Here is a 23,427-nt window from a genome sequence, read left to right as displayed (position 1 = left end):
AATCTGTAGCAACATAAAAAGATTCCCAAGGACTTCAAAGTTAACAGAGATGACCCCGAATTTGCATCTCCTTGGTCACTTCAACTTCAATCCATCCCTCTGTCCAACCATACAAATGTCCTCATTTGGTGAGCACTTACATAAGGCAGAAGTTTTATGTCCTATTATTTGTTCTTATTCTTAAGATTTCCCCTCTTTCCGACTTCCCCAAACCATAGAGCCATGTATAAACAGTAGCTTATAAAACTGATACTATAATACAGGATCTTTGATACATTAAGCACTATCACAAAGCTTTGTCATATTCTGACAATTACATGTAACGGTAATATTCTCACATTCATTCATGCAACTATAACATAAACAACTCACGTGCTTATCAGAGTATTTTAATTAAAGCTAAATGTGTAAAAAAAAATCTTGGTAATTACACATTCCATATTATTAACTTCTCTAATAAGGATATTCAGATCTCAAACTCATTAACGTTCATTAGACGCAATTACACACACCAAGCACCTCATTATTATAAATGAAAAGCAATTCCCAGAGTACACGTTATGACATGTGTGTAGCTCAAATCATGTATGATTTCTTTAAAAGTATTTTCTCTAACAGTTAACACTCCCTCCCAGCCCCAAACTTTCAACATATGCCCACTGTATTCCTAAAACTGACAGGCCAGGTTTTCTTTTCTTTAAAAAACAAACAAACAAAAAACCCATTTTATTTATTTATTTAACAAAGGGGAGGGAGAGAGAGAGCACAGCAGGGGGAGCAATAGAGGGAGACGGAGAAGTGGGCTCCCTGCTGAGCAGGGAGCTCAATCCCAGGACCCCAGCCAAAGGCAGACGCAGAACCAACTGAGCCACCAGGGTATCCCAGGCCAGATTTTCTAAAAGAACTCTGATGTCACGGGCGCCTGGGTAGCTCAGTTGTTTGAGCATCAGATTCTTGATCTCAGCTCAGGTCTTGATCTCAGGGTCGTGAGTTCAACCCTTGAGCTAGGCTCCACATTGGACATGGAGTATACTTAAAAAACAAAACAACATTCTGATGTTTAAAAGAAAGTAATAATAGTAGGATGGTTTATTTTTCTATCACTGACTGGTATAAGAAATAACAAACCCAGAGTATATTTGTGACACACGGTCATGAACTGTGGAGAGGAATTTAAAGAAAGAAGGTATCTAGGAGGCCATAAGGGTGAAGAGATAACTTTTCCTACTATATTCCATTTTTTATCCACCCAGTCCCAAATGCCATCCTTTCCATCAAAATGCCCCAAACTGCTTCCTGCAACTCCCACAATGCCTTCTGGGCTTCTGTTTCTCTCTGGGCCTTTGTCCATGCCACACACTCACTCACTGAGTCCACAGGGGGAGTGCATGCGGACTGTGTGGGGGTGCTCTGTGAGGCTTCGGGACACGAGCACAAAGTCTGCACTCAGGGAGCACAGGGGTGGCTGGGAGAGAGGACACATTACCCTAATAATCCCCTAAGTCACAGGGACTCCAGACCCTGGAGGGAGAAAACCAAGCTTATCTCTGTACACACCCCGAAAGCAGGACCAGTCGAGGCTCTGGTCTGTAGGCCGCGCATGGGGCCGAGCACACAGCCCTGGAAAGCCCCTGCCGAGTGCAGGGAGCTGTGGCAGGTGGCAGAGCGACCGGCTCTCCCAGGGTCCTCCCTCACACAGCACCACAGATCTTGGGGCTGAACAAAACCAGAGTACTAAAGTCAGCAACACTCATTTATCTGGCATCGCTGAGAACGAGGCCTTATGCATTCCTCACTTTTACACAGCATTGATATTTACCTCTTTAAATCGCAAAACCCTCTTGTTCTTTCTCCCATTTTTACATCTCCTTTCCTTTCTTGGAGCCTAATGGTGTGTTTCATACACAGTCTGTCCCCCCACAGCGTCTGAATCCATCAGTGTGGCTCTTCTCCCTGTGTCGGTGGCATTCCCGCCAGTGGCACCTCTTCAGGATGCCCCCCATATCTCCACTGCCTCACCACTCACCCACTGCAGCTAAACCGGGAGCCTGCGACCCGGGAAAGGAAAGGCCAAGTCTTCTAGTGGCCTTTTCAGGACCTGCTGCCACTTTTCATGCCCTTCCTCTGAGACAACAGAGATGGCTGCATGAACAGGTCCCACATCGTCACACTGCGAACATTCAAGTCCCCAATAGTCCGCAGTAAAACTCGACTCGATGTGAAAATCCAATGAAAATGGACAAACTAAATCTCAAAGCTCTGTCTGCACAGTCAGAGACTTCCCATGAAGCGGGCAGAGCAGCCACTAACCAGGAACCGCTCAGATTCTACTGAAAAAGCCCTGCTGCAGCTCAGACCCGCAGACGTCTCTGCAGAGCGGCCCCCACATGCCGCGTGCACTAGGACGGCCTTCCTTTCCAGCATCTTCTCTCCCTCTTTTTCAACAAGCAATCTCTACACCCAGTATGGGGCTCGAACTCACAAACCCGGTTTTAAGAGTCACATGTTCTACTGACAGAGCTGGCCTGGTGACCCTCCAGCATCTTCCTGTGCCCAGCATAGGGCAGGACAAGAAACGGGAACATCTAAGCCCCAGGGCTGGACCTTTAGCACAGCCGCCTCCAAGCAAGAACACACAGGCATGCAACAGTGTCTTCTGCAGAAGCCAAACTCAGGAGGAGGAACACTGTGGGACCCAGAAGAGCAAGGCGAAAAGCTACTTTGATGAAATACATCACAACTGTGTGACCCAGACTGCTGGGTACTTAAGTTAGGGGCAGAGAAGCCTACAGCTCTAACCCTACAGCCATTCAAGTTCCCCTGTAACCTCTGCTCCCCATCCCAGGCACAGGCCGTCAAAGAGGCATCTGAGAGTCTCTGAAGGGCTCTCGGGTGGAACAAGGGCCTGTTCAACACCACTTACTGTGCCCCGGAGCAGGCTGCTGTATGAGCAGAAGCTTTAAGGAGGCAGAGTTGGACTCACGTCATGAAGGAAGGCACTTCACAATCACAGGGGCTTAAAACTGGAACAAAGAGCCAGACCAGGTAGTGAGAGTCAAGCCCGGGAGGTATTCAAGCGCTGTACCAGAGGACTGCTGATTCAGACACTCCTCACCCGTCAGCTGCGGCGGGGCTCAGCACGCATCTAAGGCGGCTGTGAGCAGTAACTGGGTTTGGTCTGGGAGGAGGTTGGTCCTGCAGCACGGATTTTGACGATCCTTATGGGATTCTGAGCTGGGAAACCCATGATTTCCCCAGAGTGACTTGAAACTTTTCAAGAGCTTTGGGACAGACACCCAGCCCTTCAAGGCATCCAGGGCTGCGCATCTCAACTCTTACTATGCATACCGATCACCTAGGACCTTGTTAAAATGCGAATTCTGATAGAGGAGGTCTGAGATGGGGCTGTAGTTTCTCCATTTTTGCCTGTGCAGCCTGGTCTAAGGGCTATACTTTGAGAAGCAAGAACCCCACTGATGAGGCAACAGGAATTCACACAGGGAATTCGGTCTTATGTCCACACAGCCCTGTGGCCAGAGGTTGGGGCCTTTCAGAGACTCTCACAGATGCCTCTTTGACGGCCTGTGCCTGGGATGGGGAGCAGAGGTTGCAGGGGAACTTGAATGGCTGTAGGGTTAGAGCTGTAGGCTTGTCTGCCCCTAACTTAAGTACCCAGCAGTCAGTTGTGATGTATTACTGTGGCACTGGAATTTACTGGAAGTCAGATGGCAGAACTGACATTAGGTGTATCCCTTGAAAACTCCTAACTATTCAATAAAATCCAATTATCTCTATAAGGGAGGGACAGCTCAAGATCAGTGACAACCCAATCTCAAGAAAACAACTCAAAGAAAAGTCAACAAAATCTCAGCATAGGCCAGGAAGGTAACCAACGGTGTGGCTTAGATGATGCAGGCAGGTCCCATCAGCAGAGGTAACCACGGAGCGAGTGAGGCAGTGCAGTGGGAGAGCATCTGTAGGGAGCCTGCCGGCAAAATAGTGCCTTGGCAGGCACGGCAAAATCTCCCAGCAGCCCCCAGGGGCCCCAACCTCTGGCCACAAACACTCCCTCTCTCCTCGGATCCCCTCTCCTGCACAGGAACTTCTGAGTCCATGCTGGTTGTGCGCACACTGTCTGCGCTGTGTGGAGTGTCCTCCCATCGTTACCGTATTGGAAGTGGGCTCCATCAAGCCCGCCTCCAGGGAACGCGGGTCCTCCCCTCCTTCCTGTGGCATGACTGTCACATCACCGCACTGTATGTATTCTGACTCTGGCCCTTGACTTGGAAGCTGTCGGGAGGGCTGGACCCACACTTCCTCCCTGCTGCCTAACCTCCCAGTGCGCGCACACCACCAGCACAGTCGGCTTCAGGTGAGGAGGAAGCATGCTGCTAGAAATTTCTCACTCACCACATCAACTTCTGTCCTCCCAAAACCACAGTGCTAGAGAGAGCCAGAAGAGTACGCTCAGGCCCAAAACCCTGTTTAAGGGGCATTTAACCATTATTTACGTAAGCGCTTTCATTTCTTTTACAGAAAAGTTACCAGAACCTCGTATAAAGTTAATTGAAGTATTCCTGGGTGACTACATTATAAAATCAGCCTGGTGACACCTTACATTATGACTGGTGGAAACACTGTGGCTTACCACTTCAGAGCACGCACTGGCTCAACTGTCACAACATGCAGCAGTTACAAGGATGTTGAAAACACACACACACACAAAACAAACCCACATTTATTTCTTTTCCTTTTAAAAACAAAACCACATAACTATTTCTTAAAAAGAGAAATCACAAAAGTTTAACATTGTCATGGCAACACTTAAAAACAAAAGGTCCCAGAAAAGCCACACCCCCAAACGAGAGGTTCAGAATGAAATCCTAACGTATTATTCATGGAATGAGTATTTTGGCACTGAAAAAGCCTGTTACTGAAACGTGTCCTAAAACACAAGAAAATGTAACCACCACAATATACTAGTTTAAAAAAACAGTTTTACACTGTGAAGAAAAACAGGCTTTATCAACAGAACTACTATCCCAAATACACGGTTCTGAGAGATCTACATTCTTAGAACTTCACTTCATGTAAGAGAGGGCCTGGAAAACTCAGTATTAATTCTAATTGTGGTTCAAGAAAAATTTAACTGATGTGGGGAAGTGCCTTTATAAAGGAGACTTAGCGTGAGTCCTTCTGCAGTGAGGGAAGACGACGGGCCCCCAAGCAGCCACCCACTCAGGAGGGATGCCCCCTGCGTCACTGGAGCAGCACCCATGGCACATGCTTCCCGCTGTGTCCTGGGCCCCAAAGAAACAACCAGAGAGACAGCCGAACAGGCTCCCCAGGCAGCTGTGGGGTCTTGAGGCAGATGGTCAAGAAGGATGAGAGCGATGAACACGCAACCACAAACAAGATGGAACAGACGAGATGGAGGAAGATGAGCAAGACTGTGGGGCTGGAGGCCGCGGGGAGCGGCTCCAGCCCGAGGGGCGACAGGACACCAGAGGGCATGTCCCAGCTGTCCAAACTGAGAGACACACCCAAAGACCACAGCTTAACCTCTGAAGTGACAGGAAAGGACTGAAAACTGGAAGAGATGCTCATGCCTTCGCTGCTCTGATACCCACAGAGGGCAGGGACCCTCCCCATCAGGGAGCCACGTTCAGGCCTCCTGAGCAGGGGCCTCAGCTCCGCCAACCAGCTAAGGGCTACACGATGGCTCGAAAGACAATGGAACGATGGGAATGGTCAGGATGCGGCCAGTCCTGGGGCAGAGACTCTCAATCTGTGCCGAATAAATTGTTAGTCACAAAAACAGGTCTGGGAACTGCCTCTGCACGGAGGGCAAACCTCCTAAGTGTCTACATGTGGCATTTCATGCTGACCCTGCCTGCCTGACTCTTCCACTGCGCAGCCCTCTCCAAACTTACTTTAGGATAAGGCATTTCAATTCCAAAGTAAGTGTCCCCTCTCTTTCCCCCTCCCCTCAGAAGTCACTGCCATTATAGTGACGTGACATTCAAACCCTCAGATACTGAGTGTCTGTCCAGACATAAGAAGCCTCGTCATGTCCGCGCTGCGGTCACAGCGACCCTCCTCCTTTGTTCTGCTCCACTGCTGCCAACTGTGGTGTGTGCGTGTGCAGGGGTGGGGACGAGATCCCCAAGTGGCCCTGTGCACACAGAATCCATCTCCTGCTAAGCTCCGCTTCCCCCGGTGTCGCGGGGCAGCTCCAGCTCCGTGTCCGCTCGCCGCTAGACTTTGTGCTCGTCACTTCTGCCCTGCTTCCTACCTCCTCTCCCGCACTCTCTTTCCAAGTAGCTGTTCTCACCTCCGAGCTTCTCTACCCCCAATGCTCACTTACTTTGTTGGTTTCGCTTGTCACTGGCATTTTTCAAAGGGAGGCAAACAGGACAGTCATGTCGTGTGCAGTTCTTCCAATGAGAGATGATTTGTCGTGAAGATGCACAATGGGCAACTATGACCAGAAAAACAACGAGATGTTATTTTTCTATCCAGATCGTCACACTTTCAATTACACCTAAATTATAATGCCAGATTCCATAAGAAAATGGTAACACGTGTAACCATAACACAGTACAGGCAGTCCTCAACTTACAAACCGGGTATTTTCCAAAACGTTTGTAAGTCGACTGGTGAGAATTCTAAACACAAATTTCCCACAGAGGCAATGTCATGGATGATGGTGATTAAGGTTCAGCCCACAAAACAAAAACAAAACAGAACAAAAACTATCTGACTTGAAATACTGAACAATTGGAATGAGAGTTAGGACAAATTATGTCATGTCACTACGGAAAATAAAAATTCTACATTATGTTCAAGGATGAAACCAGCTCAACACTAAAGTTCAAGAAATACATACAGAGAAGCAAATGAGAAGTCTGGGGAGATTCTAAAGGGGACGCCGGGCACTTTTCTTAAGTACGTGAGAGGGTGACTGAGCCTAGCGGTTACTCTGAGTCTTCATTCTCACTCCGCACCGAGGCGCTGTGACTCCTTTCTAAAGGTCTAGCATGACCCTCTTCCGCTTTTCCATCAGGATCACGGTTATGCTGGGGACTCACAAAGGTCACAAAAGGAGAGAGAGGGAGGTCAGGGAGAGAGTCTCCCGAAGGTCCAGGAGCACAAGAAGAGAGAGGAGGAGGACAAAGATGAAAGGAAGTACAGCTGTTAGTAAGAAACGCTCTCTTCAGCAGACTTGAGGTGTCCGCGAGAAAAGACAGGAGAAAGGGAGCACAAGACACGCCTGATTCACCCCCTTTTCAAGGAGAAGGAAGGAGGTGGCAGGGATGATACGGTGAACACGGCTCCCCGTACCACGGATTGTGGCCTAGGACAACGTCGCTGGTATCCTGATCGCCCTCAAGAGGAAAGGGCAGAGAAGCAAGGCAGGGGCCCGGCAGTCGGAACACAGGAAACAGCTGCAAGACAGATGCGCTAGGTTTGGGGAGGGGCGCGCACACGCGCCTGGGCCATCCTCCCCGAAAGAAAACCAGGCTCTAGACATTTATGGTAAGACAGTGCTCAAAAAGTGACAAATGTCTTCTGTGATAGAGGAAGGAGGAAGAGAACAAAGGCAGGGCCCAGCCTCATCCAGCAGAAGCTCACAGAATATTAGGAAACCAAACCGCCGTTTTCCTGAGTAGGCGAGCAAGCCCGTGGCCTGTGCCTGGCTGGTGTGTGCAGACGGAGGCTGCAGGAACCTTACTAACAGGAGAGCGCCCAAAGAATACTGAAGACACATTTCATCCTAAGCTACGCCACCAGGATTTCAGAAAATGGCACTTACCTTGACAGGCTTTCCCAGCCTGACAGTGTGTCATGTGATTCAAAACATTTTTCATGGTTCGACAGTGTGGGAGAGAGCAGGCCCGGACCTCTCCATTCGCTTGCTCTCGTCTCTGACACTTGTGGGCGTGAAGCAGGAGAACCAGCTGCTGCTGTATGAGCTTGCGCTTCTCAGGGTCCGCAGTGGGGCCCGCCGCAATCGCCTGTGTGGGGACAATTCCCACTGAAGTCTGCATCTGAGACTAAAATAAAACAAATTAAAACATTTTAATAAGCTTTCAAAGGTCTAATGCACATTCATTATTTCTCAAGCTAACATTAGAGCCGATGGGTAATACTGGCCACAGAGAGGAGGCAGCTGGTATGGTTCTCTTTAATTTACCAGCAATTTTAAGGAAGATCCAGAAGCACAGAAATAAACCAACTGAGAAAGCTGATTAAAATTCACTTGTGCGTGAAGATCTCGGCGCAAGAAAATGACGCTTATTCTTGAATTACCATAACCAAACCTAGCTTCTTCTACGATATACACAAGTGCAGGAGGGGCTGTGGGCTGTCTGAGCTTGAACCAAACAGAACTCTTGTTTCTGTGAGGCACACACCGCCACACGCTGGCAATTTCCTACGGTTCAACCTGATGAGAAAGACTGTGGAGGCCTGGCCGGCCACAAGCCACTGCGAACCCCCAGCACATCAGAAGAACCGCAGCCCTGCACAGAGCGGGTCTCACTACCTTGTGGCCAGGACACTGCTTGCTTCGCTCCTGACCTCTCCTCAGAGGATAACGGGAAACACAGCCTTAAAGACCCTTCTGCACAGCTGCTCATGCTCAGGAAATGCTTTGCTTTCTATTAAAATGTCAACTCGAATATCTGACAAGTTTTTCAAAAAAGTACTTGATGATCTGCTAAGGTTCAGAAAAAGTGTTTAATTGCTTTCATCCTTTTAAACTAACAAGCAAGGCCGACCACACCTCCCGACCGCAGAGAACGGGAAAGGGACCTTGTAGGGTCGTCTTACTCTGTATAGACGGCCGACATCCTTCAGAAAACTCACTGAAGAAACTCAGGGAGTGAGGGGACTGCGACGTTGCTACTGGGAAACAAGACAGTCCACGGTCCTGGGCTCTCTAACCTCCTCTCTGCCCCGACCCCACAGCTTCGGGCTCCCAGCAACCCCACCTCCCCCTGAGTCCGTCACCTCTTGGACTTTTCATGTGAAGCCGCAAAGCCATCTCCCCGCCATTAGGAGGGAAAAACCACACAAATATTTCTTTTTTTTTCTTTTTTCTTTTTTTTTTTTTTTAAAGATTTTATTTATTTATTTGACAGACAGAGACCACAAGTAAGCAGAGAGGCAGGCAGAGAGAGAGGAGGAAGCAGGCTCCCTGCTGAGCAGAGAGCCCGATGTGGGGCTCGATCCCAGGACGCTGGGATCATGACCCGAGCCGAAGGCAGAGGCTTTAACCCACTGAGCCACCCAGGCACCCCATCACACAAACATTTCTTAATGAACGCAAACTCATTTTAAAAATGTTAGAAGAGTTTTGTTTTGTTTTGTTTCTTTACGAGAACTCAGAAAGTAAGTATGTAGAAAAGCGGCAAGGACCACAACTCCTGGAAGCCTAACTGGGGTCCAGCACAAAAACGAAGTCTTAACTGCGAGGCACAGCACGCCGGCCAGAGAAGCACCGAATCCTAGAGTGAGAAAACTCTCCTTCCTCACGCTAATTTTTCCCCAGTGTAAAAACACCATATGCACACTGCAGAAAATCTGAAAAGCAACAGAACTATGAAGGAAATGATTAACACTTGAAATCCCAACATCCGGAAGTCCACTCGGAAAGCACGGACAGGTTTTTCTTCTTGCAGTCTTTTCTTCTGCATCCACGCCTAGGTACGAATCATAACCAATAGCCTTCTCTCTCTCACTCACTCACGGACACACGCGACTTGGTATTTACTCCAGGCTCTGTCCCGTATCATTAAGTTGTTTCATACAATATGACAGCGGGATCTGTAACGAGCATACGGCTATTCATTCATTTACCCAATCTCCCACTGCTGAACATGGGACTCTACTCCCTGCCCCCTTTCCTTGCAACTTAAAATACAGCTTTCACAAGCAGCCTGACTACGCCTCCAGGAGCATTCACCCTGATATTCAAAGTGTCCTTCTCAATCGGGCAATTCCCACAGAAAGTCCAATCAGAAATCAACAGGGATGGAGAAATGGAGGAGGACCCTTGCTTAGGCTTCTCTCTGTTGCATTTGCAAAAATATCAAATATACAGAAAAGCAGATAAGAAAGCTTGCCACTATCACACCTAACAAAGTGCCCAATAATTTCTTAATATTCATTAATACTTAGTCCATATGCAACTTCTCTAGTTGTCCAAAAAGTGTCTTTTAGAGTTGGTTTGCAGAAACAGGACCCAATTAAGGCCCACAGCCCACATTTGATGGTTGTTTTTAAGATTCATCTATTGCTTTATTTTCTCATGATGCTGACTTGTTGAAGAGACCATACCAGTTGTCCTAGTTCCTAAAATACAGAAATGCTACATACAAAAATATAAATCGTATTAAAGTCAGGTGAAATGCCTAAACTTACAATTGAATTATAAATAGACTGCCTTTAGGTTACTAAAAGTTAATACTTTGATTCTCATTTGGGATGTTCTTAATGGTGTTTTTTCGGCTACACTTAGCATATTTTGAAAGCTCAACATGTCAAAAGAGCACAGCCGGGAAGTCTAAGGCACACGTTCATCAGCAGATGCTCAATGAGATCGACACAACGTAGACACGTGTCTCAGGCAAAACGGAACAGAAGACACACCTCAGGTGCCTGTGTCTGGCCCTCCCAAGGACTCTGGAGACTTGTACGGGGCCAGTCCACTTAGCAAGGTGCTGACAAATATGAGGCGGAGTCAAGCGCCTCCACTCTCAGACTGATTATCTGAGGAGACGGGAGAGCCGCGAGGACTGCACGCGTCCGGAACACCACCAGAAACAGCCTTCAGATGCCACCAACGTCCCTGCTCAAGCTCGCTGCCCGGGTGGACTGAGAATGGGGGGAAAATGCTCAGACAAGAACCTTCTTTCAAATAAAACAATCCCTGCCATGATTTAAATCTGCCTAGAAGAAATGTATACATTTTATTCAACAGCCAAGAAAATTCCAAAAAACAGTAAAAACAATGGGGTGACCTATTTTGTCAGATACCAAAACTATAAAGCTATAGATTTCTTTATATGTAAGTCTGGAGAAAGACCCATGTGTATATGAAATTAGTGTATCATAAGATGGTATCTCAAATTGGAGGGTGGTGGTAGCGGCAATATGTGACTCCTACGTCACCTTAAATATAAATTCCAGATTAATTAAAGTGAACAAATATAGATTAAAGTTGACTAAAGTACTAAAAAAATAAAAACTACTTTAAAAAATGAAGATAAGAAAACCTAACGTAAGTAAAATTTAAAAAGCAAAAAACCTGAAGAAAAAATAGTTGTTTTTGAGAAGTAAAATAGTCAAACAAGAGGGCCAAAAAAAGGTTTTTTTAGATTTATTTATTTGACAGAGAGAGAGAGAGACAGACAGACAGACAGCAAGGGAGAGAACACAAGCAGAGGGAGTGGAAAAGGGAGAAGCAGGCTCCCCACTGAGCAGGTGGCCTGATGTGGGGCTCAATCCCAGGACCCTGGGATCATGACCTGAGCCTAAGGCAGATACTTAAAGACTGAGCCACCTGGGCGCCCCAATAGGACCATTTTAAAAAAGGATTTTACTTATTTCAGAGAGAGAGCGTGAGAGCACATGTGTAGGGGAGAGTACAAGCAGGAGTGGGGGGAGGGGCAGAGAGAAAAGCGGGCTCCCTGCTGGGCTAGGGCTCCAACCCACAACCCTGAGACCATGAATCGAAGCTGAAGGCAGACACTTAACTGAGCCACCCAGGAGCCCTGATAGGACCATTTTTTTAAGGTCCTGAAATGTCTATTTTCCAGGAAGACTATGGCATTTATTATCATATAAATAGAGCTCTTAAGAGGAAAAAACAACAGAAAACAAAAAGCAACACCACGCCACTGCAACGTGTGTGGGGGAAACGTGCAGACACCTCAACAAAAGAAATACAAGGATATGCCAAACACGTTCTATGGCTCAAGAGGGAGGAAGGGTCTTCCTGACCACCAGCGGCGAAGAGGGAAGGAACGGACACTCCCCCTTAGAAGCATGAACGTGGACCCCTCGCTCACGCCGTACCCAAACAGTATCTCAGAACAAACCCAGGACCCACCGGGGGCACTGAAACTGTGGCAATCTCAGAAAAATCACGGAGTAAATGCACATGATCTTGGACCAAGCAATGAGTTCTTCGGTAAGTCACCAAAAGCACACACAGCAGCCACAACAAAGAGAAGCTGGACCTCATTAAAATTACAAACTGTTTCCTTCAAAGGACACCACTGAGAAAGTGAGAGACAACTTAAAGAATGGGGAATATATTTGCAAATCATAGATGTGACAGGCACTTGCATCTAAAACATACAAAGAACTCTTACAATTCAACAGTAAAAAGACAAATAACTTAATTAAAAAATGGGCAAACTATCTGAGTATTTCCCCAAAGAAGACAAACAAACGGTCAATAAATACAAGAAAAGCTGCTCAGCCCCAGGAGCCATCGGGGAAACACAACTCAGAACTACAACGAGACACTGCTTCACGCCCCCAGGACGGCCATGGTGAACAGCGCAGGCCCAGCATGTGCTGACGGGCATGTGCAAAGCCAATGTTAAATGGAGCAGCCACTTCGGAAAAGAGTCTGGCAGCTCCTCAAAAGGTTAAACCTAGAGTCACCGCAAGACCCAATAATTCCCCACCTAAGTATCGACTCTAAAGAAGTGAAAACTGCTCACTCGAATGTCTGCAGCAGCATTAACATAAGAGCCAAAAAGCGGAAACAACTCAGATGCCCACTGAGCGGGGAATGGAGAACAGACCGTGATATATCCACGGGATACTATTCAAGCACGAAAAGGAAACACTGACACATGCTGCATGAGGAACTCTGAAAGCATCACCCTCAGTTAAAACAGGTATCACAAAAAAGCACACACTTTTAAATCTACTTCTCTAACTGTCCAGAATAAGTCATTTCACAGGGGTAGAAAATACATTAGTTGCTTCTGCCTGGGAGTTCAAGGAAAATCGGGAGTAACTGCAAACGGTACGGGGTTTCTTTTCAGGGTTATACAACTGTTCTAAAAGTGGTGAGGGGTGCCTGAGTGGCTCAGCTGGTTAAGAAACAGGCTCCTGGTTTTTGCTTAGGTCATGATCTCAGGACCCTGGGATCAAGCCCCTCATCGGGCTCTGCGCTCATTGGGGAGTTAGCTTGAGGATTCTCTCTCCCTCTGTCTCTCCCACTCAACTCTCTTTCTCTAAAATTAAAACAAATCTTTAAAATTGATAGTGGTGATGGCTGAACACTGAATTGTGCACTTTAAAGGTGGGAATTGTATGGTCTGAGTTGTATCTTAGTAAAAAAAATATTTTTTTTAAAGCTCTATCTCACTAACCACACACAAAAAAATTAAAAAACAAACAAAAAACATTTTCCATCCATCAATCTGACCAAAATAATGCAATAACTGGTACTGATGAGGGTGTAGACAATTCTCAGGTGCTTTGGTGATAGTGCAATTTAGTGTAACTGGAAAGCAACATGTATCAAAGAGTAAAATGTGCATTTTTTGGATCCAGTAGTTCCACTTCTTATAACTATTATTAGGGAGCTAAGAAAATGGGCTAGCGTGCTCAACACTCTGTGCAAAGACAGACATCAAACCTTAAGTTACTAAAAACCGAACACCTCTAAATCCTACAGAAGGTGGGCGAATTATTGGCTGCAGACCTAGTGAAACAATATGCAACCATGAAAAAGAAAGGCAGACCTCAAGTAACCCTCGTCAAAAAGCCATGTGGAAAAAAATGGCCCAGCCAAGCCCGGCCCAAATCCATGACCCCCTCAGAACTGTGAGATACAATGAAACGATTGTAACATGAGGGTAACAATAATAACCATGTAGACCTTTATGCTTTCACAAAAAGCAGTCTATATATAACATATTAAGCTAATAAAGGAAGTTAAAAAAATACCATGAAATCATTCGGTTTTTCCTTATTAACTTTATACATCTGTACCTGGTTCTTCAGACAACCTTGTTACAATGACTTGGTGGCTTTCCCCGGGAAGGGGGAGATCCTGCTTGTAACCACGTATTGTTTCAATGTTTTACAATAAGTGTGTACCATTTTTAGAACGAGAAAACATTCTACTTTGGAGAAAAAAGAAACCAGAGGAATCAAGAGAAAACACTTAAGAATTAATGTGCAAATTAAAACTGTAAAGATCCCAAGGCCGCCTGGGTGGCTCAGTGGGTTAAGCCGCTGCCTTCGGCTCAGTTCATGATCTCAGGGTCCTGCGATTGAGCCCCACATCGGGCTCTCTGCTCTCTGCTCGCCTGCTCCCCCCAACCCCGCCTCTGCCTACTTGTGATCTCTTTCTCTCTGTCAAATAAATAAAATCTTTAAAATCAAAAACAAAACGAAACAACAACAAAAAACCTGTAAAGATCCCAGGAGGTAATTAAGACGCATATTCTGCAATGCAAAGGTGGTAAAGGCCTTTATCAAAAACCAAACCAAACCAAAATAAACCAAACCATCAAGCAGTGGTTCCTAAACAATCCCCAGTAAAATCCCTCTGAACCAACTCCCCATTCCCCCTTCCTAGACTAGGATTCACAGAGCTGATGTAGAGCCAGAAGCATTTCTATTTGTTAACATTCTGTAGGGGGAGCTTTATTGTTTTAAGTGTTCTACTTTTTCCCTGATTTTCCAAAATGAACATGTATGTACTTTCACAGTGAAAAGAAAACAAAACACTGCAAAGAAAAAAGGCACATAGGTGAGTCTGATGCAGTGTAGACCCGTCTACAAAGGGAAAGTGCCAGAGGCCATAGGACAGAAGAAGTTACATTTTCTTCATAACCACGAACAAATGCAAAGGCCATCAACAAACTAGGAAAATATATTTGAAACACACAAGACAAAGCAAATAATCATGCAGGTGTAATCCCTTCTCCCCCTCTTGGCCAATCTGCATTTCTCAAGTTCTTCATACAGTCTGTGTTCAGTGCTCAACAAGCAGCAGCTCATTTAATATCCCATCACCAGGGGAGGAACTCATCTGGGGCCAATCCCGAGGTACAAGAGAAGTAACTCAGACCCAGAAGGGTGCCTCACACTCAGAGGGTCTGCTTGGCGGCGCAGAGGGTGGCCTAGCAGCAAAGCCCCACCCTTCAGCTCTCTGAGGCCTACCATGACAGAGGGCTAACCACAATGCTTTTAGAAAGTGTTCTAAGAAAGCCTAACAGAAACTGGTAGAAGACAGGAACTAAGCCACTCAGGAAAGAAACGCATGTCTCTAGAGGTGGCTGGGTGGTTCTGTTGGTTAAGCATTCAATTCTTGATCACGATCTCAGGGTCCGGGGATGGAACACTGTGTCAGGCTCCATGTGCAGTCTACTGGAGAGTCTCCCCCTCGGCCCCTCCCCCTGTTTGAACCCTTGCTCACTCTAAAATAAAGAAAATCTTAAAAAAATAAAAAGTCTCCAAATCTAAGTACTTTAATTCTCATCAATAAAGAAAGAAATGCAAATTAGCATAATGAAACATAATGAATCTCCTATCAAAGGACAGAGTGATCGTGCCAGCCACAGAAGCACTGTGTAATACTGTAGACAAGATACACAGCTTTCTGTTGAAGGCAATATCATGGTATCCACCAAAAGCTTTAAAATTGGGGTGCCTGGGTGGCTCAGTGTGTCAAGCGTCTGCCTTTGGCTCAGGTCATGATATCAGGGTCCTGGGATGGACCCCAACAAAGGGCTGTCTGCTTGGCAGGGAGCCTGTTGCCCCTCTCTTTCTGCCTACTTGTGATCTCTCTGTCAAATAAATAAATGGAATCTTAAAAAAAAAAAAAAAAAGCCTTAAAATATATGTAACATCCATTTCGGGAACTCAAATGAGCTCGCATGCAATTCCTAATCACGGAAGGAGGGGTCAGCGTGGTGTAGGAGTCACCACGGCTCAGTCATGAGTCTGTGCTGCATCTGAGCATTCAGAGACGTGAGGGCCAGCAGGGGACACAGAGCTCATTGGACCAGCAGCTGCAGGTTCACAGCCTGCCTGCCCCTCTCCAGTCTTTGCTGGATTTGGCCACATGCTCTTTCATGTACCACTTGTCACCTTAACTTAATCATTGTTCAGACCCCACCCATCAAACGACCCTGAAGAGCAAACTTTTAAACTTTTAATATTCTGATATTCCTTAATATTTAAAGGAATCTAAGATGTACTTTTCTTAGAATTGTTCTTGTCACACAGGTCTGAGTAAGCAGCACCAAACCCATGTCTGTGTATGCCCTGTATTCTATCCTAAGGATATAATCACAGATGTGCATAAAGAGCGCATATAATAAAATCTATCCTGGCATTCTTCCTAGAAAAAAGTCATCTTAGATTAAGCATCCAAGAAAAGACTATGTCTGCAAACTAGTGCAAACAGTACACATCAGGGTAGAACAGGGACAGGCTGGGGGAGATGTGGCTGGAGGCAGGGGGTGAGGAGGTGGACATGCTTCCTCTCTCTACACAACTACCACCTTAAGTCTACTCGAGGCCGGGACTCCTGGAGACAAGCACTTCAGATTAACCTGGCCCAAACCTTCCACATCTCCAATGGGATTCAGCCCCATGCTCCTCTAGCATCCTTCCCATGGCCCACCTGGAAACCTGACTTCTCCCCAACCTCCAATTAAACTCAGAAATGACACCAAAGCAAACACCAGGTGGGACACAGAATTGCTCTGCAATATGTGCTTGTTCTGATTCCCCCAGAAGGACCCTAGAACAGCTGGGTACGCTAAGCTTTGGTGTCATAAAATAATAGAAAATGCTCATTAAGTGCACACAGCTATCAAACTAGGAAGAGGCAATAATTACTGTTGAGATGATAAAGATCAACTGTAAGGAAAAGAACACAGCTATATAGATAGACCGAATAATGTTTCTTGTGTTCTCTCCTTTTTGCTTCGTGCTTATTGGTTTTAGATTATCTTACAATTTAAGATTTAAATCCCCTAAGACAAAAACTTAAAATGCGCAAGCTGGACAAGAATGATTCTTAAATAATCTTCCAAATAAGAAGTGATTTTAGAACAGAAAACAAATGGTTACACCAAGGAAGGAAACATGATAGATGGGGGGAGGGGTGGCAGCAAAGGCGCAGGACTAAAAACTGGACACTCACCCTGTTCTCTCTGCAGCCTCGGGCCTCAAGTCCACTCCTTCCCAACTGGAATCAGTCTGCCAAGGATGGCGAGCGGTACCTGCTTCTGCGCCAATAAACCCTAAGAGGTAGGACATGCTGGATCTACTCCTATGGCCAAGGTGACGGGCCAGCCAGACCAAGGGTCTCAACGCCAGGCCCTTCACCAAATGGCCAGACCAAGAGAATCACCAACCTACCAACAAGTTTACAAAATATTCTTCTTGACTCTATCATACATGTGACCACATTCTTTAGGAATACTCATCACAGTAAGTATTTGGTAACTGGGCACGTTCCTCACGTGACAAGCTGGTGTCTGGTGACGTGAGCCTCAGGGCTGATGCAGGCAGCCATGAAAGGGAAGGGGACACGGCCTGTGGTACTTCAGACGCAGTGATGGATGGTGCCGACCCCGGTGCGAGCTAGGACCGTCCCCATCCAGACTGAGTGCGCTCTCTACAGAGTTCTTCCAAGGGTCATCTCACTCCTCAGAAATGCCTGATCAACTTCGGTCGCACTTGGGGATGACAGGCAGGTGCCAGTCGCGACACTAACAGTGGGGACACAGGCCAGCCTTCGACATTCCTGTGGGCTCTCCAATGGGCAGGAAGCGCGAGAGCAGAGTGACTCTGGAGGTCATGTGAGCTGCTCCCTGGGGTGGGGGCGGGGGTGCTGAAGAAAGGGCTGTACTAATCAGACCCTGGACAGAAAGTCAAATGACCCCGACTGAGCACCTGCGATGCCTGAGCTTATGCCTGACATCAAGGGATGTTGTTCATCTTTCTCAATTCAGTTTCCTGGTATTTACAAAGTATCCTACTTTGGGCTTAGGCTATCTCCTGGCTGATATTTATTGCCAAAACAAAAGTTTAAGCAGGAGCAGGGATTTACACAGCTACTGAAGAGAATTCTAGACCAAGTCATTCTTCAAAGGCCCCAGCACCCGCATTCTCTGGGGGATCTTCAAGACACAGGTGTAGGATAAGATGAAAGAAGCAGACGTAAGTCCTTGAAAATACACAAACACTGCGATCACTACTAATGACAACACTCGCTTCCTAGCATTCGCCCAGGCTTCCCAGTTCACGTACTGAGGCCCCATTCCCGCCTGTGGAGCGATCTGAGCCGGAGTGATCAGTCCCTTGCTGTTCGCTTCCCCACAAGGACAGGAGGCCGCCCTGAGTGCCGGGGCAGAGGGACCAATTCGCCGGTCAGGGCCAGTGAGCTCCCGCCGTGGAGTGCGAGGAGCCAGTGCACGGGGCTGTGGGAAGGGGAGCGTCTCTGCAGAAAGCACTGGATGCATGAGGCTTCACCCTGCTCGGTCATTTCAAGTCCTGACTCCTCGGGGATCAGAAACCAGATACCGAAGACAGAATCAGGAGAATAAGGCAAACAGGGTCGCGGGAAGACTTCGGAGTGGACACGGAGACACTGTTGGGACAGCGGGCTGCCCGCACCGCAGCAGTCAGAGGCGCCTGAAAACGTTATTCCACGTCTGTGTCACCGGAGCAGCTTGTTTAAAACTGTCGAGTGTGGTTAAGAGAGTGACAAAGCCAGCAGCGCGGTGATTCTCCACTGCCCTCGAAGGAGCGGAGCGGTTGTGCGAGGAAGGACAGAAGAGTGACCGTGGACGCAGAGACTCCCGCTTCCTCGAAGGGACTCTGCCCAGGAAGACTGGATGGGGCCAGGAGTCAGTCGCTGACGCGGGGGTCCACGGCACACCCTGAGACACAGAGAAACCCAAAGACGCAAAGAGGGCCCCGCAAGGGCGGCTGATGGCTCTGAGTGGCTAGAGTGCGGGCAGGGACCGGGAGCCCGCAGCCGTCCAGGGCGCGCAGGCCTCTGCCCGCCACGTTCTCCTCCTGGGACAGACCAGGATCAGCCGCGATCTGGGGGCCTTGCCTGAAGCCTGCACTTCAGACTCCTGTGAACCCTAACATACTCTCGTGAGCGACTAAATAAGCAATACCCTGATTTCCCATGTCACGACTTTAAGAATGGGGATATCTCCATAACACTGTTCTAAGTTTTTCTCAAAAAAAAAAAAAAAAAAAAAAAAAGCCCCAAACCAAACAATTAGAACCACCACCTCCCCCTCCCAAGAGCTTCCTATAAGAAAGAACCCTATAGCAGACTACATCTGGGAGCCCCACAGGACAGTCCACGGGGAACCTGAGGAGGGAGTCCCTTTGGTTACCAAACTTTCTCAGACTAGATACACCCAAGACATGTCCCACATCTTAAAAACGCACCTTTAAAAACACTTAACACAGCGATGACCTGACAACTCCAGTCCCAGATGATGTCTGATGTCTCCCCTCCTCCCCAACTTTGTATGCTAGGACTTGTTCAGATGAAAATGGCAGCTAGACAGTACACCAGGAGTGACGGGGCCTCCTCTTTGGGGCACCGCCCAGGAACTACGTCCCCACCTCTGCCTCCTCACGTGTCCTTGTGCACAGCCCTCCTTCAACATGGCCTACAGGGACCCCCATCCCAGTCCACAGAAAGTTGACCCGACCTCTACCCCAACTCAAATCTGCACCTGTTCTTTTGTCAGTAAAATTTAAATAATTAAAAAAAACAAAAAACAAAACAACCCCCCCAGAACAAACAAACAAACAAAAAACCCAACAACAACAACAACAAACCCCCCAAAAAAGCCTTCTACCCATGAAAGCTGTTCTGGAAAACTACACAGTGAATATATATGTTTAACTGTTACGTCACTCCTATTAATTCAAATTATAAACAAGTAAAATGGCATAAACACTGGATTTTATTAGATCTAAATCAATCTTGACTATTTCTAAAACACAGCCTGATTTCAGAGATACTACAAATCTGAAAAAAGAGTGCATCTCAGAATCACGAAATACCCTAATAGCATGGTGAAATTTTTAACAAACTTAAATATTATCTGTAGAAAGTTAAGAAACTATAGAAAGTTTAGAAATCATAAACTGCTATGACATACATTTGAGAATTTGGGAAAATGTGCCAGTTTGCTTTGAAATATTATCCTGAGAATCTATAAGCCCTCAAAAACAACCCCACCTGCACCAGGGGCCTGGAGCCTCCCCTCTTCTAGAGCCCCCCAACACATCCCAGAGGATAATGACAGTTGGGAACCCTGAGGGAGACAACAGAGCATATCCACAGGCCTCTTCGTCCCGCAGACTGACCCGCATGTTCTGGGGACACTCTTCTGCCCTGGTGCCTGACTCACCATCTCCTCCTATTCATGTTCCCTGTCCCAATCCCATCGCCTGGATCCTCCTCCACCCATCTCCCCTGCAGCGCTCTCATTCCCTGTGGACCGGGACAGCAGATGCCCTGCTGCATGCCCACCTGTTTGCCTGATACCCCCTTACACGGACACCTCACAAGCATCTCAAAAGAAAACATGTGAAGTGCAATTACAAATGCACTCCCTCCCCCCGCTGCCGACCACCTCATTCTCCCTGCTCTCCGGTCTGTCCCTCCCCCAGCTCTGTACATGGTTCCCCCAAGCACCAAGTCACCTTATGTGGTGGCCCCACACTTCTGTTCCAGTGGCAAATCTTGTCTGACCTCCTGCCCCCTTTCTCTGTGATCAAATGCGCCCTCTAGTCAAGACCACCGCGGTGACCCCTGCACCCAAAGCCCTCCCAGAGCTGGCTCCTGCTTGGCCCCCACATTCCAGTACACCGCTCTCCACTCAACCTTGAGAGTCCCCTTTCCCGCTGGCTGCCTGCTGGTCCCTATCCAAGCCAATGCTCTCCCAGTGCCCCCTGGTTTCTGTGGCTTCTGCTCATCTTTTGACCCTGCCCTGATATGTCCTTCCTTGGTTTGGCCCAAGGAGGTCCCTGTGTCAACCTCAGTCATTGCTTGCTCCTCAGACCTGCTAGGGCAGTTTATACTTTATGATTATTTGTTTTCCATCACCACCATCGAAATTTCATGAAAGGGGGTGAGCTCACTCAAACCTGTATCATGGGGCACGTGGGCCAGGAGACAGTGTTCACCAAATGGGGTGGATTAAAGGGATGGCCACATCCCCTTCCTTTCTCAACCTACCTGGGGATGCTGGAATCTTCCAATCTAGGAGAGGAGAAAAGCAAGTGCTCCATAATCAATGACTGAGTAGCTTAAAATCATTCCATGAAGAGCCTGACCAGGCCATCAGGTATTGCGGCACCAGAGCCCCGACCTGAACTGTTTGGTACCCCAGCTTAAGCTGGGTTTTAAAAGATTATTCCCCGAAGGGTGACCAAAAACAAAACAAAACACATGTAAGATCAAGGCTTCATATCCAAAACACTCAGTTTTTGCTACCTTCTCTCCCTCACTCTGGGGAAAAAACCAAAATCCACAGATTCCAAGGGGTCAGATATAATTTAGAAAATTTAAGGAAGGCTACAACACATGCTCAAGGAAGCAATGTAAACACAGGCGAGCATTCCCAATTTAGCTCAGGGCTGCTAAAACATGATACCAGGCATTATTTTTAAATTTTTTTGAAGATTTTATTTATTTATTTGACAGGCAGAGAGAGGGGGAAGTAGGCTCTCGAGGAGCTCAACCCCAGGACCCTGAGATCATGACCTGAGCCAAAGGCAGAGGCTTTAACCCACTGAGCCACCCAGGTGCCCTGATACCAGGCATTATTAAAAAGAGTTTTAGACTTTGCAAACAGGAGCTACATAGCCTTGAACAAATGAAAACCCCTCAAGCCCTCAACTTCTTTAGCTGTAAACTGGGACATATAGCAATGTCTTTTAAGAGGTTATAAAAATAAGGTAAACTGAGGGCATGAAAACTCAGGCATAAAACGTGCACTGGCTGTCCCATGTCTCTGCCAGTGCCCTCTGGTTCCCATCCCAAAAGCACCAAGGCTGCCGACTGGGCCACGCTCCCTCACAGACACACATGCTGGTAAAGTCAGCCCTGAGCGTGCCAGGTGAATGTCTGAGGACAGCATTCCTGCCTGCCCTCCAAAGATACCTTCTGGGGCTCTCTGTTAAAGTCTATGCATACCCCTGTGGGGCAGTGGTACCTAGGCAAAGAGTACAGCTCTACAGACCAAAACACTTCCTCAGTTTACCCTGATGATCCGATGAGGCTGTTAGGGGAGGAATGGAGTAAGAAAGAGCATCGTTGGAAGGGCAAGGAAAAGAAAAAGTTAGGGAGGGAGGGGGCTCGATGTCACACACACGGAGGACGGAGTGCTAGTGCTACTGCCTTCCCAGAGCAGGTGTTCTCTCACCTGGGGCAACTGTGGGGAGAGAGGAAGGGCTGTGAGCACCTGGCGGGTGAGGGGCACAATACACAGGAATGGCCCTCACGACAGACAAAGATCGAGCCCCAAATGTCAACAGTGCCTAGGGAGAAAGAAGACCTGACCCAGACCAAAGGGCTGTCCCCACTGTCCCCACCAGCCCTGGCACAGGTGAAGGGAAACGGAAGCCTCTCCCCAGTCCAGAATGACCCTGCCAGGCATTCGGTCCCATGAACAGAGGCAGGCAGGGGGACTGACGGCAAAGGGACTCTGCCAGCGAGCTGCGGGTCAAGCGGAGAGGGGGTGGAAATGGGCTGGGGAAGATCTGAAAAGAGAGAAGGGAGGAAAACATAAGGTAGGGTTTCCCACACTTGGAAACACAGACTGTCTGTACAGAAGCACCCACTCTCATCTGGCCGAGATGAGGGGACAATCACCTGCCCTCGAGTCCACCCAAGGAGACTGGAGAAGGAAGAGCAGAAGAGTGTGGGTGCCGGCTCCCAGCCTGCGGCCCCAGAGCTCAGAGGAGCTGCCCCAGGGAGCAGAGGCGTTGATTCAGGTTCAGACTCCAACAGAATGTTATGGCAAGGACAGCAGCAAATCAAGGCAGGTTATGGGGAGACGATCAGAAGAAATAAAGTAGTAAAAACCTTAAATAGCTTGAGAACATACTTTACTACTTGAACTCCCCTCCTTTTTTTTTTTTTTTTTTTTTTTTTTTTTTTTAAAAAAAGGAAGGATGTAACGAGGACAACACCTGATCAGGACACCTTGCTCTTACCCCATTTTCTGATTTGACCAAAAACTAAGAGTAAGCCACCCCCACCCCCCAACCCACTTCCAACAGCCTCACAACTGTAAGCACTGTAAGCACTGTCAATCTCTTAGTCGTGACAACCGTACCAGGGTCACATAAGATGCTAACCTGAGGAGAAGCCAAGTGACAGAC

General features: G+C 47.5%; 1 protein-coding gene across 3 annotated transcripts in view; it reads right to left on the bottom strand.

The window, feature by feature from the left end:
• Positions 1 to 23,427, bottom strand: part of CREBBP (CREB binding protein) — a 124,265-nt gene that overhangs the window by 44,091 nt on the left and 56,747 nt on the right. For 2 of the 3 annotated variants that reach the window (XM_059415468.1, XM_059415467.1), the window contains exons 4-5: positions 7,817 to 8,057; positions 6,368 to 6,481 (exon numbers count right to left, since the gene is read on the bottom strand). In XM_059415468.1, coding sequence (XP_059271451.1) covers positions 6,368 to 6,481; positions 7,817 to 8,057 — 355 coding nt within the window. The remainder of the gene's footprint in view (positions 1 to 6,367; positions 6,482 to 7,816; positions 8,058 to 23,427) is intronic. The other variant, XM_059415469.1, reaches the window with a different exon arrangement.

Source organism: Mustela nigripes, chromosome 11 (genome assembly GCF_022355385.1).
Source record: "Mustela nigripes isolate SB6536 chromosome 11, MUSNIG.SB6536, whole genome shotgun sequence".
NCBI lineage: Eukaryota > Metazoa > Chordata > Mammalia > Carnivora > Mustelidae > Mustela > Mustela nigripes.
This window is presented reverse-complemented; position numbering and strand designations above follow the sequence as displayed.